General features: G+C 57.3%; 1 protein-coding gene across 2 annotated transcripts in view; it reads right to left on the minus strand.

The window, feature by feature from the left end:
* PDXK (pyridoxal kinase) overlaps positions 1-14129 on the minus strand; it is a 31817-nt gene extending 17688 nt beyond the window's left edge. For both annotated transcript variants that reach the window (XM_081235986.1, XM_081235985.1), the window contains exon 1: positions 13890-14129. In XM_081235986.1, coding sequence (XP_081092112.1) covers positions 13890-13976 — 87 coding nt within the window. In that variant the 5' untranslated portion in view covers positions 13977-14129. The remainder of the gene's footprint in view (positions 1-13889) is intronic.
* Between the last annotated feature and the right edge of the window lie 2904 nt (positions 14130-17033).

Here is a 17033-nt window from a genome sequence, read left to right on the forward strand (position 1 = left end):
CAAGGGAAGTGCCATAGTGGTTTTTCCTTGTGCCTATCTCTACTTTCCTATTTTTCTGCATTGAATCGGTCTCGGTTCCTTCGGGTGAACTGAGGTACAGGACACCGCAGATCCCTCGGGGGAAAGAAGTCACATTCCCTGTGGGGCCCCCTCGTCCCTCGGCCCTCAGAGGTGGTGGGCATCAGGGCCCAGGACCCCCGCCAGGCCCCATCGGCCTCTTCCAGGCTGGCCTCACCGCCATCGCCGTGGGCAGACCCAGGACAAGGGCCCCGCGGTGTGGTCCCCTCCCTGTCTCTCAGAGCATCCACTGCATCGCTCCACACGGCGGGCCACCCCAGCTGCCCAAGGAACGCGGCCAGCACGGCACCAAGACCCCTGTGCAGGGCCCTGTGCTCAGGGTACAGCCAGGAGGCACCACCCACCCGGGCGAGGCCAGACACACAGGAGTCCACCCAGCGTGAGGGGCACCCAGGGCCCGGCGGCGTCCTGCGGCACCAGGCAGCCACCCCCGAGGGGCAAAGCACAGGTGACCAACTCAGGCCTTCGTTCGTGTCCCCCCACCCCTGGGAGGCAAGGGGCTCACGCGTGGACTCTGACCACGGCCGCCTTCCCACACTCAGTCCAAACAAGCTCAGGGCCAGCCTGCCTCTGGAGCCGCCACCCCCGACCGTGGGCGCCACCGCTGGGGGAGGGTCTTCCCACCCACGGGTTCTGGGGACGGGGCTGAGCTGAAGACCACCTCATCCACCAGGCGGTGGCCCCGGCACCTCTGCCTCCTGGTGCGTCTGCTCCCGGCCCTGCCCCCGACCCCAGGCCACCAGCGCGGCCTCTCGAACCTTCCAGGCGACCCACCACTTCCCACACCCGCCGGGCCCCTCCCCGCCTCGCACACGGTGCCCCAGGGGCTGGCGCTGAGCCACCCTGGCACCTGCCCGGAAGGGTCCCTCCTCCTCTCCTGGACTCGCCCCTCCCACCCCTACGGCGCTCCTGCCCTCCCCCCCAGGGAGGCTGTGACCCTGTTCTTTGGGACGCGTGGCACAGAGCAGGGCCTGATGAGTATTCGCTCATTTGACACACGCATCGGTCTGACGCGCGCTGCGCTCGACACCCCGGCCCTGGTGCCCAGTCCCCTCCGTCCTCTCCCCACCCCCAGCCGGGTCCCAGCTGGGAAGTTCACTTCCACACGGGCCACCAGAGACCCCACCAAAGGAGCCACACAAGCCCGGGAAGCCGGCAGCCACAGGGGGAAGCAGGAGACAATGCCCTGTGGGATGGGAAGTGGGGCCGGCCCCTGAGCTCAACCACTGGGTTCACTGCTGCAGGAGGAGATGCCGCCCACGGGGGACTCCCAGCGATCCGTGGCCCCTAACCTTCGGGCCCTCTCCCTCCTGGAAACCACAAAAATGAGAACAAGGGACCCTTTTATAACTGATCCTCAAGGACAGAGAAAGGGAGGAGACGCAGCAGGTGAGCAGTTCCACCAACTCTGGAAACAGACACTGCACAGCCCAGGTAACTGAGAATCTCAGCACCTGCGGAGGGGCCGCAGGAGAGAGTGGGGCCCCCACCCGCAGAACCTCCTGGACAGATGGAGGTCGGGGAGAGAGCGTGGAAACCCCGGGCCGCGGCTGCCCCAGGGGCCCCATTGTCGGCCACTCTGCCCTGGCTGTGCATGCCTTCCTGTGCACCAGTAACTTCCCAAACCCTCCCCACCTCTTCACCTGAACAACACCAACCAGCCTTCAGGTCTCACCTCAATATCGCAAACAGGCAAAGCTCCCTGGCCACCAGGAGAGCGTCTCTCCGGGCGGCGAGGGTAGTGACTCAGGGGGTCCTGGGTGCAGACGAGGACCGCACCCCAGCTCTCCACGGGGGCGGTGGTGACCCAGGCACGCTCCCTTTGTGAACACGGGGAGCTACACGCTTATGATGTGTATTTCAACGTCTTTCTAAAAATTTCAAGCCAGTATTATGAGGAGTTAAAGTAATAAAGCAAAAATCCATAGTCTTCTTAAACTAGAAACTTAAAATTGGCACTTTGCAACTTTACTTGCCAGATTTCATGGCCTCCTAGACAGAGCTCGCAGTATTCCAGGCCCCTAAATTCTAATCGACTTCAAAGAAACAAGATTTGAAGCGACAATGACACACATCCTGAAAATCCTGTCAAAATATCCTGCTCCACTGCTTCTGGATGCATAGATAATTAATCCTTTAGAGCACGCACATTCGAAGCCACTGTTCTCTGCTTCTAAATGATAGCGCTAAGCCCCTGGGCTGGCATCTCCATTTCACCTACCAGCAGCTTATGAATTGGCATCACAGGCTAGTGTGAGGGCAGGGCCGGGGGACGCAGCAGGAAGACAGGGCACAGGGTCAGGCTCCAACATGGGAGCCCCTGCACCCCAGAAAAAGGAGGTGCCTGTTGTTAAAACCTAGTCTTCAGCTCAACACCCCCCCACCTTTTGCGCTCAGCTCTGGGATCTGGGACTGCGACCCCGGACATCACATCCCTGCTCATCCAGGGGCTCCCGACTGAGCACTGAGGGGAAGAGACGGGGAGACGGGGAGGGTCCCGCCTCTGCTGGTCACTCTACCCCAGCACCGCTCTTCACCTGCAGAAGGGGGGCCCCCAGAAGCAGCTGTGGTCTTTCCATTGCTCCCAGCACCCGCCCTACACAGCCCTACACACCCCCCACCCCTCAGCTTTAAGTCCCAACCATAGACAGACAGGGTGGGGGGGGGGGGTGTCCCAGGAGGAAGAGGACCAGGCATGGCTTTCTTGACACAAGAGAAGCCACTTCAGGTCTAAGCTATGTTGTGACCTAAGCCTGGTCACAGTGCTTGCCCCTGAACAGTTCTCAGCAATGAACAATCTTAAGGGAACAAAAGAATGCAGGAACAAACCGTTATTAAGCAAGAGCAGCGACAACAGCAAAGGAAATCCATCAGCTGTCAAGACTCCCAGTTCTGTTTCCCCCGGCTCACCCCGGGCTCACCCTTGCACAACCCCATCGCGTGTGGGTGGAAGCTCCAGGAGAGTCCAGTCTACTTACACGCACCCTTTAGGAGCACAGTTCTCTCCTCCCAAGACAAAGAAACAGAAGCAAAAATAAACAAATGGGCTGTAATCAAACTTAAATGCTTTTGCACAGCAACGGAAACCATCAACAAACCAAAAAGACAACCTACAGCAATGGGAAAAAACATTTGCAAACGATGGGACCAACAAGGGCTTAACTTCCAAAATACACAAACAGCTCACACAGCTCAATAGCAAAAACAAAAACAAAACAAAAAACCAAACAAGCCAAACAAAAAACCAAACAAGCCAAACAAAAAATGAGGAGACCTAAATAGCCATTTCTCCAAAGAAAACAAACAAACGGCCAACAAGCACATGAAAACATGCTCAACATCGCAAATTATTAGAGAAATGAAAATCAAAAGTACAACGAGGTACCACCTCATATGGGTCAGAATGGCCATCATTAAAAAGTCTACAAATGGGCTTCCCTGGTGGCGCAGTGGTTGAGAGTCCGCCTGCCGATGCAGGGGACGCGGGTTCGTGCCTCCGTCCAGGAAGATCCCACATGCCGCGGAGCGGCTGGGCCCGTGAGCCATGGCCGCTGAGCCTGTGCGTCCGGAGCCTGTGCTCCGCAACGGGAGAGGCCACAACAGTGAGAGGCCCGTGTACCGCAAAAAAAAAAAAAAAGTCTACAAATAACAAATGCTGGAGAGGGTGTGGAGAAAAGGGAACCCTCCTACACTGTTGGTGGGAATGTATATTGGTGCAGTATCTATGGAGAACAGCATGAAGGGTCCTTAAAGAACTAAAAGTAGAGTTGCCATATGATCCAGCAATTCCAGTCCTGGGTATAAAGCCAGAAAAGACGAAAACTCTAACCCGAAAAGATACATGCACCCCCATGTTTACAGCAGCACTATTTACAATAGCCAAGATACGGAAGTATGAAATAAAATTCATATTTTATGGCAAGACAAGAAAAATTTAAACATAAAAAAAATGTTCTCTGCCCTTTGGCTTCCTCTCTCCCCCGACTTTGCATCATATACCTGCATCTACAAACCTCCCCGTCGGCAGAAATACCTGCTCAACCATAAAGAGCAACATTCTCCCAGCATCTACCAGACAATTCCTTAAAGATAACATTCCTTCTTGATCTTGTAAGGGGTCACATGGGTTATGTGAACTGTCAATAATACGACATTTGATGCCCAGCTGTCTCCAAAAATTTATGTAACTGTACCTTGACTTCTAACAGGCCTAACAGTCCTCAGAGCTTTCTGAGATGCTCTTCCTGGGTTATAATCCTCAAATTTGGCTTGAATAAAATTTTCCATTTCTTTCTTAGATTGACGGATTAATTTTTCATCAACAGAAGCAACCTAAGTGTCCATCAGGAGACGACTGGTTTAAGAAGATGTGATGTGTGTATATATATTCATTCACTCATTCATTCTTCTACTTAACTCAGATTTATTAGGAGCCTACCCAGTTCTGGGCACTTTTCTAGGTCTTGTGAAATAGAGTTGAACAAAGTTAAGATTTTTGTTCTCTTAGAGCTTATTTATACACACACACACACACACAGAGGAATATTACTCAGACATAAAAAAGAATGAAATGCTGCCATTTGCAGCAATGGGGATGGCTCTAGAGATGATCATACTAAGTGAAGTCAGACAGAGAAAGACAAATATTAGACAATATCACATATATGTGGATACTAAAAAATAATACAAAACCAGAAATAGACTCACGGACACAGGAAACAAATGTATGGTTAGAGAAGGGGAAAGGAAGGCAGGGAAGGGATAAATTAGGAATATGGGAACACGTCACTACATATAAAACAGATAAACCACAAGGATTTACTGTGTAACACAGGTAATTGTATCCAATATCTTGTAATAGACTCTAATGGAAAATAATCTGAAAGAATATATATGTATAACCGCGTCACTGTGCTGTACACCTGAAACAAACACAGTATCGTAAATCAACTATGCTTCAATGGAGAAAAAGCAAAGCAGAGTTCTCTGGTTGTGGGGGAGAGGAGGTCAGCGTGCTCTGAACGGGAAGACACTGTGCTGGCCCTGAACTCAGAGGCCCCTTGAGGAGCGATGCAACTGTGCAGCCATAATGCTGACGCTGATGTCAATTGTATGTACATCAGCGGGTTTGGTAACTAACTATCCCAGCACACACTCCTCCACTAGTTACTGCATTTCACGGCAAGGCTCACTCGCTGCTGCGGCCGCATCCTAGGCTCTGGAACCAACAAGCCTGTCTTCCCACTCAGCTTGGCAGCTGGTGGTCAGCCAGTGGAATTACTCACACCAGGGAAACTGGCCCTGCCCCACCCCTGCCATTTTCACCATTTACCAGCAACAAGACTCATTTTAAGAAAAGAGAGGAAGAACTGACTAGTTCAGCGCGGAGAGGGGAGGGGAGGGGAGAGGAAGTGAGGCCTCAGGAGATAAGGAGAGACACCCCCTCTGGCCTCTCCCCTCCCCCCTTCCCCCCCTCCGGTGTATCCCCCTCTCCTCCACCGTCCCCAGCCGGGTGCCAGCCAGGGGCAGATGCTCCTGGAATTCTCTGTGGAGACGGCCCAAGAGGGCCTGTTTCAAGTCCTCACTCCCATCCTGAGAGCCTCTGTGCCGCCATATTCCCCTGGTCCCGGGGCCCCAGATGCACCTCACTGACCCCCAACCTTCGAGGGCTGCCGTGGGATGAAGCCCAGACCCCAGGATGCACGTCCCACCGCCTGTGAATTCCACGCCGCCTTCTGAAGCCCCCAAAGCTCTGTCGCCTCTGGCCTCTGTGAGCTCCCCTCCTCAGTGTAGGAAAAGGTCTCCTGGCCCCAAGCCCCTGCTGGAAACCTTGCCTTCTCTGCCTCTGCTGGAGCACCTGGACTTGCGGGGATTTTAGGAGTCTGAGGTCCCCGCCAACTGTGGCCCGTGGACCTTGGGATGCAGGCCGGGCGGGGGCCAAAGCCGGGCCTCAGGCTCCCAGAGCAGAAAGAACTAGAGCCTCAGCCGAGAAGCACCACACCCAGCCGGCCTGCTGCCCACTGGGCTCGTGCCGAGTCCGCACGCGACCACGTGAGCACAGCTAACGCCGGGGACGCGGTCTCAGACCCAGGAGGTCCACCGAGATGCACAGGCACAACCGAGGCACTGGGGCGAGGTCCCGGCGTCAGGTGGTCAGGCGCTGCTCCGCAACCGCACGCTCCAGCTTCCCACCCCTCCCCCGGGGCAGGGGAGACCCCAACAACTGACGCGCAGGCGCACCTGGGGACAGTGGTGGGAGGGTGGCGAGATGCGCAGGAGGCGTCTGGCCACAAAGAGCAGGGACGCCAAAGACGCCGTCCACACAGGCCCCCGCCTCTGGCCCCACGCAGACCCCTGTCCACCTCTGCGGGCAGAGCATCCCTCCCCGAGGGCAGCTACACGTGCTGGGGGGCTGGGAGCCATGCTCTGATCCCGCGGCCTGGGGTGGGGTATGTGCTCCTGGCTGCCCGCCTGGCTGCTGCGTCATCAACCCACTGCTGACAGCCAGGCAGACACAGTGAGACCCAGTCGTTAACTCAGCAGAGCACGCAGACGGCAGGAGCGGGGAAGCTCAGACTACGCTGGCTCCTCCAGGGTCAGCGCTGGGCCGCGAGAGGGGTCACTTCACCATCTTCAGAAACCCTCACTGTGGCTTGTTTTGCAAGACCTTTAGTCACTCTCCTAGGAAATCAGCTTTAGGAAAGACGGGACACAAGAAAGCCCCACGCCTGTGATGGGCCTGGTTAGCCTCAGGGCTGGGTGCCTGGCGTCCCTCACTCCACCCATCCCTGGTCAGCCCTACCACTCAGCTCAACCCCCAACCTCTAGTCTCCGATGGGAACTCCTACTGGTAACAGCCCTGTGTCCCCAGAAGCAGCCTGAAGTCCCAAGGCCACCTGCGCCCCATGGGCACTCTCCCCTCAGCATCACAGCCCCGGACCCCAGCCCCCCAGCCCCAGCCCTGCTCCCGGCACAGTGCACCTGCCCCGGCTCCCAGGCCCCGCACACTAGCCCGTCATGTTCAGCTGGGCTGCACTGCAAAGCCCTAAATAAAAGAAGGGGTTTCGCCCCAAGCTCCCAGCGGCACTGGCATCAGACGTGGGACAGGAAAGCAGCTCTGGGTCAGCAGGGGAGGGAGAAGCTGCCCCTCCGCGGCTGACCGTGCGATTCTAGCCCAAGGCCCGTGGCCGGACACCTCCTTCCCTTCTTGAGAAACTCCATTTGTTCTACTCCTTGGCGTCACTCTTCCGGATCACTCTGTGATCTTATTTCAAAAGCTCCGAGTGGCTGAGCACCAGGGGACATCCAAGCCCCTGAGCCCCACAGCCAACAGTCCCTGCTGTGTGCAGTCCCGGAAGCCACCTGCTGGCAGATGCTCCCGCCCCTTCCAGAGAGGTCCCTGTGAGGGGCGGTCACTGCAGCACAAGGCAGGGTGCCACAAAGAGTACAGCAATGCCGCACAACACCACTGCACAGGTGTCCACACATAAACACCCACACCTGAGCATGCACACGTATATGCTCACGCACATGCACACACCCACACACACCACAGACAATTAAGTTCTTGCTTTTCTGCATGACAGGCAGAGAAGAATAACAGAAATCTCAGTCCCAAACTAAGAGAGTTAGAAAATCAAGATATTAAGCAATTCTGGACCTTCTTGGGAAAATAAAAGGTCGGAGAAATAATGAAGCAACACCCAAGTTCCAGGATTGGGACAAACGGTGGATGCGATGGGGGACTTCCAGAGGCCAGAGGGAAGCAAGCAGATCCACGTGGCCTGCAGAGCACAGAATGTCCCAGAGGGCGGTCACAGGGTTCCAGCCCCAGTGCGTCCCCCCCAGAAAGTGCTGGGTGGCCTGAGCAGGGCCAGAGGGAGGTGTGCTTTTGGGTGTCGGCTCCCTTGCACTGTTTGCCAATGCATGTGTCACCGTGAAAAATGCGAAGGCAAAAACTATGTCTTTTAAAGGGCAGGTGACATTCTTCCAGTATCTTCCAAATGCAGGTCTGCTGCAAAGGTCATTTTTATCCCAGGAATTCTAAGGAAAAATGTAAAGATTTTCCAAAGGACCAGGTATTTTGACCACGAATCAAGACACCTCCTGAAGAAGACCACCTTGTGGCTCAGAGGGTTCTTCAGTGTGAGAGGCTGGAAATAAACTCCTTACAATCTGAAGCGCCTCCTTGGGACCCAGTCACAAGCCTCTAGGAGATGCTGGGTGAGTCGTCCACACGTGTACATGTGCTTCTAACACCCCAGGACCGTCCACCTCTGCTCAGCTCCTGTGGCCATGTCACTAGGCAAAGGGAAGGGCCTGTATCCAGGTTTCCAGGCCAGGGGCCTCTCAGCACACCCTCTGCCACCAGCCTGCCTCTTCCTGCGGGGTGTCTGAGCCTGGCAATCAGGCCTGGCTTTGGGGTCCCTGTACAAAGAAACAGAGTCTCCACCCAGCCCTCTTAGATGTCTCAGTTCTGCTTCTGTACCGACGGGCCAGGAAACTCAGAGAATGAAGTGGATTTCTGCAGGCCCCAAACTGAGATGTCCCCCTAAACCATCTTCCGGGGCCACCTGTGGTCTTGCCTTCCCATCTTGGCGATGTGGTGTTTAAATGGGTTCTGAGTTAAGGTCCCAAGTCAGAATCTCAAGGCCACAGAATTCCATAATTTAATGTCCCTGCCCCCAGCCTGGTGACCCCTACCACAGAGGTCACACATGCCTAAAGCAGCAGCGCCAAACTCCAGACACAGCCTCAGAAGGAGGGGCGCACCACAGAGCCGGCCCGAAGCCAGCTACCTAGCTGGCTGGACACCTTCAGACGGGCTTGTCCACCCAGCAGAGCGGCTGCTGGCAGGAAGAGCACCTGGCCGCCAGGCTGGGAGGGAGACACAGGAGCCACAGCTGAACAGGCAGCCTGACGCCCGCCGGTGCCACCCTTCCCAAAAAGGACAGCTTTTGGATGCTGTGTCAACTTCTGGGCCTTTAATTAAACCTCCAATTTGTGCCACTTTTAAAGTTCTCCGAACAGGCTGCTTCTAACCTACAGTGGATTGAACTGTGGCCCTTAAAATACATGTTGGCTGGGGACTCACGCACATACCAAATTGGAAATAATGTCCTTTAAGACATAATCAAGTTAAACATCTCAAGATAAGATCACCCTGGATTATCTGGGTGGACCCAGATACACCCAATGACAGAGGTCCTTATAAGAGACACACAGGAGGGGGACATGTGACAGGAGGCAGGGATTGGAGTGATGCCGCCACAAGCCAAGGAGTGCCCGGAGCCCCCAGGAGCTGTAGGAAGCAGTAAGGACCCTCCCCTCCAGCCTCTGCAGGGGATGCAGTCCCGCCAACATCTTGATTTCAGACTTCTGGCCCCTAGAGCTGCGGGAGAATAAATCTGTGGTTTTAAGCCCCCAGTCTGTGGCACTTGGTTGCGGCCGCCCCGGAAACACATGCATAAGCCTAAGCTTTGTGTACCTGCTGGATTTCCACCAAAATGGGAAGCAACAGGGCAGAAGAGGGTCTGTGCGGCTGCAAAAACAAGGGAGCACACACACACACACACACACACAACACACACACACACAAACACACACACACACACACGCGAGGGGGCTCCGAAGAACCATTCTACCTCCAGGAGGAAACAAGCCCACAAGCGTCTGGGGCGGCAGGAGGCCTCACTGGGCCCATCACTCCTTCCCCCAGAACCAAGGCCTCAGCAGCGGGAGGTTCCTGGCCCTGCGCAGGGAGGGCGCCCCAGATGCATCACATGGGCTGACACCCTTGACTCAGCAGCGCCCTCTCCAGGGACGGGAGCGCGAAGACCACGAGCCCGCCCTCGCTTTCCTTGCTCACTGCAAACGCGGATCATCTTGCCCACGGCTCTACCTGCTGTGTCGCTGGTCACAGCGCCATACTCCCCTCGGCCCCTAAGGTGGACTCTGGACTCGAGGCCAGAAACAGATCCACAACCAGGGTCAAGGTTCTGGTCCTTTCTCTTCTGTATAATGTTTTCCTCTGCCCAGGGAAGGCAGCTGCTCGCGGGCTGCCCACCAATGCGCTGTGGGGACCTGGCAAAAAGCAGTTCTGGAACCAGAACCCTGAAGCCCAGGCTCGCAGGCATCCAGCCAGGACAACTCTGGGCCACGTCCACCTGGGAGTGGGGACTGGGGGTCCCCCTGGTTCGGCCCCCGCTGCGCCCCACCGCGGCAGAGCTACACCCGGGCAGTGTCCTGGGAGCCTGGCACCATCTGATTGCCAAGAGGACTGTTCTCGCTGTGCACATGAGGCTTAGAAAGTCTCAGGAGGCATTGATGGTCCCCGAGTCGGATCTCCAACACCAGGGACACACGGTAGCCCCCAGGCGGCCTCTCCACCCCCGCCAAGTGCATCTTCCCATGTCCCCACGTCTGTGGGGCCCAGCCAGACCCCACCTTCTCCTGCCATTTCCAAGTTCTCGTCCCACACTCAGCTCTGCAGATAACCACGCCTTTGGAGTCTCCAGCTGTATTCAGAATATATTCCCCACTCAGCACAGCTCTGGGAGTTAAGGGATGGCTGGCTGGAATCATGCAGGGAGAGGCCACTTCCAGGCTCCACCCCCCACCCCCAGCCCATCCTGGGCTAAGGCTGCTGGGTGCAAGCCGGGTCTGTGGGGCCAGCGCCACCCATCTCCCTGCCTGTCCCTGATCCAGCAGTGCTCACACATGGGGAGGGGAGCAAAATGCCTGCATGGGACCCCATGGAGCATCCTGCAGTACTTACAAGAGCTCCGCAGCCTGGGCCCAAGCAAGAGGAAGACCCATGAGAAATCTGGACTCCAGACAAGGAAGCACTAAGTGGTTAGCAAGCTAAGGAATCTCTGGAAACTGTTCTTTTTATGGGCTGAACTGTGTGCCCCAAGCTGGACCTCAAACAGGGACCGTGTTAGTGCTCAAGCCGCAAAATAAAGTTAACTGTCTCACAAATCTAGAGGCTGGAAGTCCACTGGAGCATGTTTTGAGGGCCACCCTCTCTGACTTTCTCCCTCTCCTCAGCTCTTTCCGTCCTCCAAGACTACATCTTATTTCTGTAATTAGGAGGAGGAGGTAATGAGGGCAAAGGACATGCTTAAGGAACCCTAAACCACATCCAGTCCTGAGGGGGGTCCTGGCCTCCTCGAGATGCCCCAGGCACGCTTGCTACCACCAGCCCTACCACCTTCCTGTCTGGTCTTTCTGCACAGTGAGGGGTACGAAAAGCACCCTCGGGCACTGGGGCCACCTCATTCAGCAGCCAGCGCCTCCCAGGCATCTCCCAGAGATGTTCACCCTCCCCATGTTCCCTGGCCCAAAAATGACGTGAGGCAGGCGACGTGTCCATTCTACAGATGAGGCAACTGAGCACCAGAGGGCTCAAGGCGGAAGGTAGCTTCTTCAAGGTCACGGGCTAAAGAACTGCCCCTCTTCCTGGGCCTCATAAGCCTCCAGGGGAGTGTGAACAAAGAAAAACAAAGAGCCTGGCTCACTTCTGGTTCAACTGCTACAAGCCTAAGTCTAACCCACTTCAGTCACCCACCTGAAGAATTCAGGATAAAAAAAAAACCTGGGAGGCACTCTGTGCTTTAGGTAAACAGGCCCTAAGATAGTTAGATGCATATCTCAGAAAGAATTTCAATGACGCCAAATTCCTGCATCTACCTATACTTAGAAAAGCACTAAAATCATTAACTTAAGGTATCTGTTCTTCCTCATTAGCAGTAACCTTCTACCAAGATGTATGCTTGACTGCATGTATTTCCCAGCTAAAAAAACATCACATATAAACTGGTTTCTCCCCAACCTCTTCAGAGCGGTGCCCTGAGGCTGTCTCCCGGGCTACGGTCCTCAGTAAGTCCGCGGGGGCGGGGGGAGACGGGGACACGACCTTAAACTCACAAGCCTCATGGTGTGTGTTTTTCTTTAAGTAGAAGGAAGTCCAGGGATGGATTAAATCAGAGGCAGAGGTGTCACCCCCACCCCAGGGATGACAACCCCCGACCTATGTCCCTCAGGCTCACAGGCAAAGATGCTGGATGCTGGGCACCGGGGAGACCCCAGGTAAGAACCGGGGTTCAGTCCTTAAGAGGCACTTCCCCAAGTGGGTGGTCCGGGGGAGTACCCCGTCAAGTAACTGGAAAAGGACATTTTGGTGTGGAAGTTGAGGCTAAGTGCCGGGAAATTCAGGAACAAGGTGAGCAGAGGAAGAGTTTGCCCCGGGGGAAAAAGAAAGAAGGGAGTGGCCGCAGGCAGGCGGGGAGGAGGGAGAGGCAGAGGCTCAGTGAAGCCAGCGCACCTGTGCACACCTCTGGGAAGGGCGGCTCTCCAGGCTCCCTCTCAGTGGGGGGCGCTGCCACCGGTATCTGCCAGGGAACTGCCTGGCTTCACCTTCCCATCTGCCCCTGCTTCAGGGATCCTGCACTTTCCCCCCAGCATCGTCCCACCGCACTGGTCCTGCCCAAGCAATCAGTGACCAAGAAGCGCTGGGGCCTCCGGACAGGTGCAAGCGCGCACCCTGACTGCCCCCGCGGTCTGCAGCCCCACTGGTCAGGACGGGGCGGCCAAGGACCTCACATGATCTCCACAGGTGCTCACAGATCAGTGGCGGCTGGGCAGGTCCCTTGGACTTGAACCCCTGTACCTTTCCACCTTCAGTCTTCATTCCACTGCTTCCTCCTCGGGCGACCGGCCTGCTAGCCTCAGGTCGGCCCTCAGTCTCTACTGAGGTGGTTCCAACCATCCCCAGGGTCCCTCCAGCCAGCCGGCAGCCCACAGGCCATTGTGAGTGGGTGGCCCTTCACGTCCTTGAGGGCCCAGAACAGGGACCTGGAACACACAGCAGGGGCCCGACACCGGCTCCTTACTCAGGGATGGGGCCCAGGGACAATGGACCAAAGGTGAGTGGTCCAAGAGAGCCACCACCTTGCCCGGACGCCCAGCCTCCTCCTGAGCCCACAGGGCAAGGAAGTTCCAGGGGCCCCAATGCTGACACCCCAGCATGACACCCCACTGCACCCAGGCCTCCCCCTGCCCCTCCAAGGGCCGCCCAACCGTAACCTCGGGGCTGCGACAGGAAGCAGCAGGTGCCGGCTGATGAGCCAGAGACGGTGAGCCCCTGACCGAGGACAGGCGGGGGAGGCGGGAGGAAGCCCGCGGGCACCCCAGTAAGGAAAGGCTGACACATGTAACAAGCGGCTTCTAAAGCCAAACCCTGCACGGGCCCGAACTGGCCGCTGGGCTCTTCTTTTCCAGAGCCAACACCGGCAGGCAGGCCTTCTCCGCCCCATCTCCTGCCCGGGACCACCTCCCCGGAACGGCCACTCGCAGGATGGAGCCCACCCTTGCCGCCCGGGGCCTCACTGCGGGGTTCCTCCTCCTCCTCCCTGCCAGCATCCTGACCCACTGGGGGCGGGGACGGAATGGGGAGCCCACCAGGTGAGCAGCGCCTACACCTGCCTACCCAGCGCCCTCCTTCGCAGGGTCTCCGGCCGCGACGCCGCATTTTCTCGTCCCCAGGGTCGGGCCGGTGGGTGCGCACCGCTCGCGCCGGGGGCTTCATTCTAACCAAGGGCCCGCATCCCCGCCCCATCCCACCCGCAAGGGTCCAAGTGCTGCCCCGAGCCCCGCCCCCGCAAAGCGCCTGCCTCCCCCGCCCGCGTTGGGCACCCCGCGCTCCAGACCCTTGGGGCTGCCCGGCCAAGGTCACGCGGCCCGGCTGCGGCCACCCCTTCGCGGGCCCGCACGGCCGGGCGCGGGGACACCGCCGGGTTACGTAAGCGTACCTGCAGGGGGAACGTGGCCGCCCGGTTGCCCACGTAGCCGCGGACGACGTGGCTCTGAATGGAGAGCACCCGGCACTCCTCCTCCATGCCGGGCCTGCCGCGGCGGCGCGGGGCCGGGCGGGGTCAGCGTCTCCGCCGCGCGCTGGGGCTGCGCTCCGCTCGGCTCCGGCCACGCTCCGGCTCCGCTCCGCTACCGCCCCGCTCGGCGCAGGCGCTCCGCTCGGGCGACACGCCGCCTCCCTCTGACCTCAGCGCGGCTGGGAACCCGCGGGTCCGGCGCTGCGCGGGGGCGGGCAGGGGGCGGGGCCGGGGTGGGGCATCCGTGCGGGGCCCGCCCCTCCCGGGGGACAGGGAAAACGCAGACCGCACCCCCGGCCCGGGCGACCCAGCCTCGTCACTCAGCGCTCCTGGCACGTGGGCGGCCACCCTCCAAAACCCGGCGTGCACTTTCAGTTTTACCCCGTAGGGCACTGCAGCGCCGTCCGGCCTTCATCCTTCGGTTCCTCGGGCCATTCATTCACTCCACTGAGGTCCGCCCCCTGGCCCTGCGCCACGCCTCTAACCCACACTTCCCGGCGCCGCTGAGCTACGCGGCGGTCAGACAAGGACTCCCACGGAGGAAACGCACTGGTGCGGCGCCCCGAGAGTGGGCGCGGGCAGGGGTGCCAGCAGAGGGGCGGCCGGGCTGGGAGTTACCGGGAGAGCCCTCCCTAGGGCCCCGTGGCGCGCAGTGCCGGGTCCCCACTCCAGGGCCTGCGGGTCCTGGAACCCCCGCGCGGTCCATGGCCCCTGTGGCCACCGCGCGGACCAGCGCTAGGACGCACGAGCCCCGCGACCGCCCCGCAGGACCAAGGATCCAGGCCCACCTTGTCCATGGGGGCGCCCCCGCCTAGGGCACGCAGACCTGATCCACGCGGAGTTACCCGGCTAGCGGGGACCCAAACTACCCCTCAGAGGCCTGGGGGGCGGACACCTCCACGGTGCCATGAGACCCTTGGGGACCCCCAGGCGCCCAGTTCCCCAACCCCTGACACGTGGCTGGCCCTCTGCCTCAGGGTGTTCTGGGCCTGGCCGCCTGGCCAGTGTGCACCGCACCACCCCTGTGCAATGTCCTCTTTCAGCACCTGCAGTCAAGGGCAAACCCATGTGGTGGGAGCCCAGCCTGTTACTGAAGGCAAGTTCCTGTGCCCCATGCACAGGGAGGCCAAACAAACGGAAAAGTTGGAGTTTGGCGCAGAGAAAGGTTTATTGCAGAGCCCAACAAGGAGAACAGGGTGGCTGGTGCTCAAAACTCTGAACTCCTCCATGGTTTTCAAGAAGCTTTATAGGCAAAATTTGGGGTGAGGGCTGCAGGCTGTGTGACTTCCTTCTGATTGGTTGGTGGTGAGGTAAGGGGGGTTGGTGGTGGGGGTGATCCAAGGATCTTGTGCTCAGCCTGAAGTTACCATCCTCCACCTGGGTTGGGGCCTTAGTTCTTGCAGAAGAACTCAAAGATATTGTCCCTTGAGGAGAAACCAGGATCCTGCTTTAATCGCTGCGCTATAGTTTCTTGATTTTCCTCCTTTGTTTCTGCATTCGTTACTTCCATGGTTAGCAACTGTTTGAATCTGCTCTTTTATTCAGGAAGGTCTAGGAGGCTGAATGAAGCCTATTTCCTACAAACCAGAAATGGGGGACACAGAAAAGGTTTGTACCTGGGAGGACCCCACAGGGTCCTGCTGGGTTTCAAGCACCGTGGCCATGACCCTTCCCTTTATCTCTCACCCCCAACCTGCTGCCTCTGGGGTTTCACCCTTGCAGACACAGTGATTTCCGTCCCTCTGGTGACCCAAGTCAGCAAGTTTAAACCTCTCTAGCCTGGTGAGAACAGTGGATGCAGTGACCCGGCTTCTGCTTGGGACAGTGAGGAAGGGAGCAGGGTCTTAGCCATCCAGATTTTAAAGAGGAAGCACATCATAGTTAATAATAATTAATTGTTGATTAATAATAGCTAAGGGAATTCCCTGGCGGTCCAGTGGTTAGGACACGGCACTTTCACTGCCGAGGGCCCGGGTTCGATCCCTGGTTGGGGAACTAAGATCCCACATGCCGCGCAGCGTGGTCAAAAAATAAAAATAATAATTTTTAAAAAGATCAAGGGACTTCCCTGGTGGCACAGTGGTTAAGAATCCGCCTGCCAATGCAGGGGACACAGGTTCGATCCCTGGTCCGGGAAGATCCCCACATGCCGTGGACCAACTAAGCCCGAGCGCCACACTTACTGACCCTGTTCTCTAGAGCCCACAAGCCACAACTACCGAGCTCACATGCCTAGAACCCGTGCTCCACAACAAGAGAAGCCACCGCAATGAGAAGGCTGTGCACCGCAACGAAGAGTAGCCCCCGCTCACCGCAACTAGAAAAAACCTGTGAGCTGCAACAAAGACCCAAAGCAGCCAAAAATAAATTAAAAAAAAAAAAAGTAGGCTGTATTGTTATTCAGATAGGGTGAGGTCGACAGATCAGGAGACACTTGCCACTAAAGACAGTTTGTCACTCACGGTTCCTAAGAGGTGGCGTACTGTAAGCAGGCGGGGGTGGGAGGTTCCCCAGAGAAAGAGAATCAGGCACAGCTTTCTTGACACAAGAGAAGCCATTTTTGGTCTAAACCATTTCATAACCAAAGCCTGGTCACAGTGCTTGCCCTTGAACAGGTCTCAGCAATTGATGATCTTCAAGGAACAAAAGAACGCAGGAGCAAACCGTTATTAAGCAGGAGAAGTAACGACAGCAAAGGTAATAAATCAGTTGTACCTTTTCTGACCCCCGTGACTTTAATCAACTAAAGCTTGGACTCTGTCAGCCTTGACCCCAATTCTAAGCTGAGCTCTCCTCTGCCCAAGCCCCTCATGAATATGCATGTACCCTTAGCTTAAAACTTCCCCAGTTCTGCTGTTCGGGGATACAGTGCTTTGGGGAAATCCCCTGTGTTCTCCTTACTTGCTGCAAAGTCATAATAAATCCTTCCTTCTCTCTGTCTTTGCCTTGGTTGTGTCTTTTGGCTACACACGCTCCAAGAGGTGAACCCAGTTTTTCGGGTGACAATGCCACGCCAGGCAGGGCCATGTGGGGAAGCACCGGGTTGGGTCAGGAAGCAGAAGGGGG

This window comes from Mesoplodon bidens (assembly GCF_964165515.1).
Source record: "Mesoplodon bidens genome assembly, chromosome: 5".
In the NCBI taxonomy this organism is placed as follows: Eukaryota; Metazoa; Chordata; class Mammalia; order Artiodactyla; family Ziphiidae; genus Mesoplodon; species Mesoplodon bidens.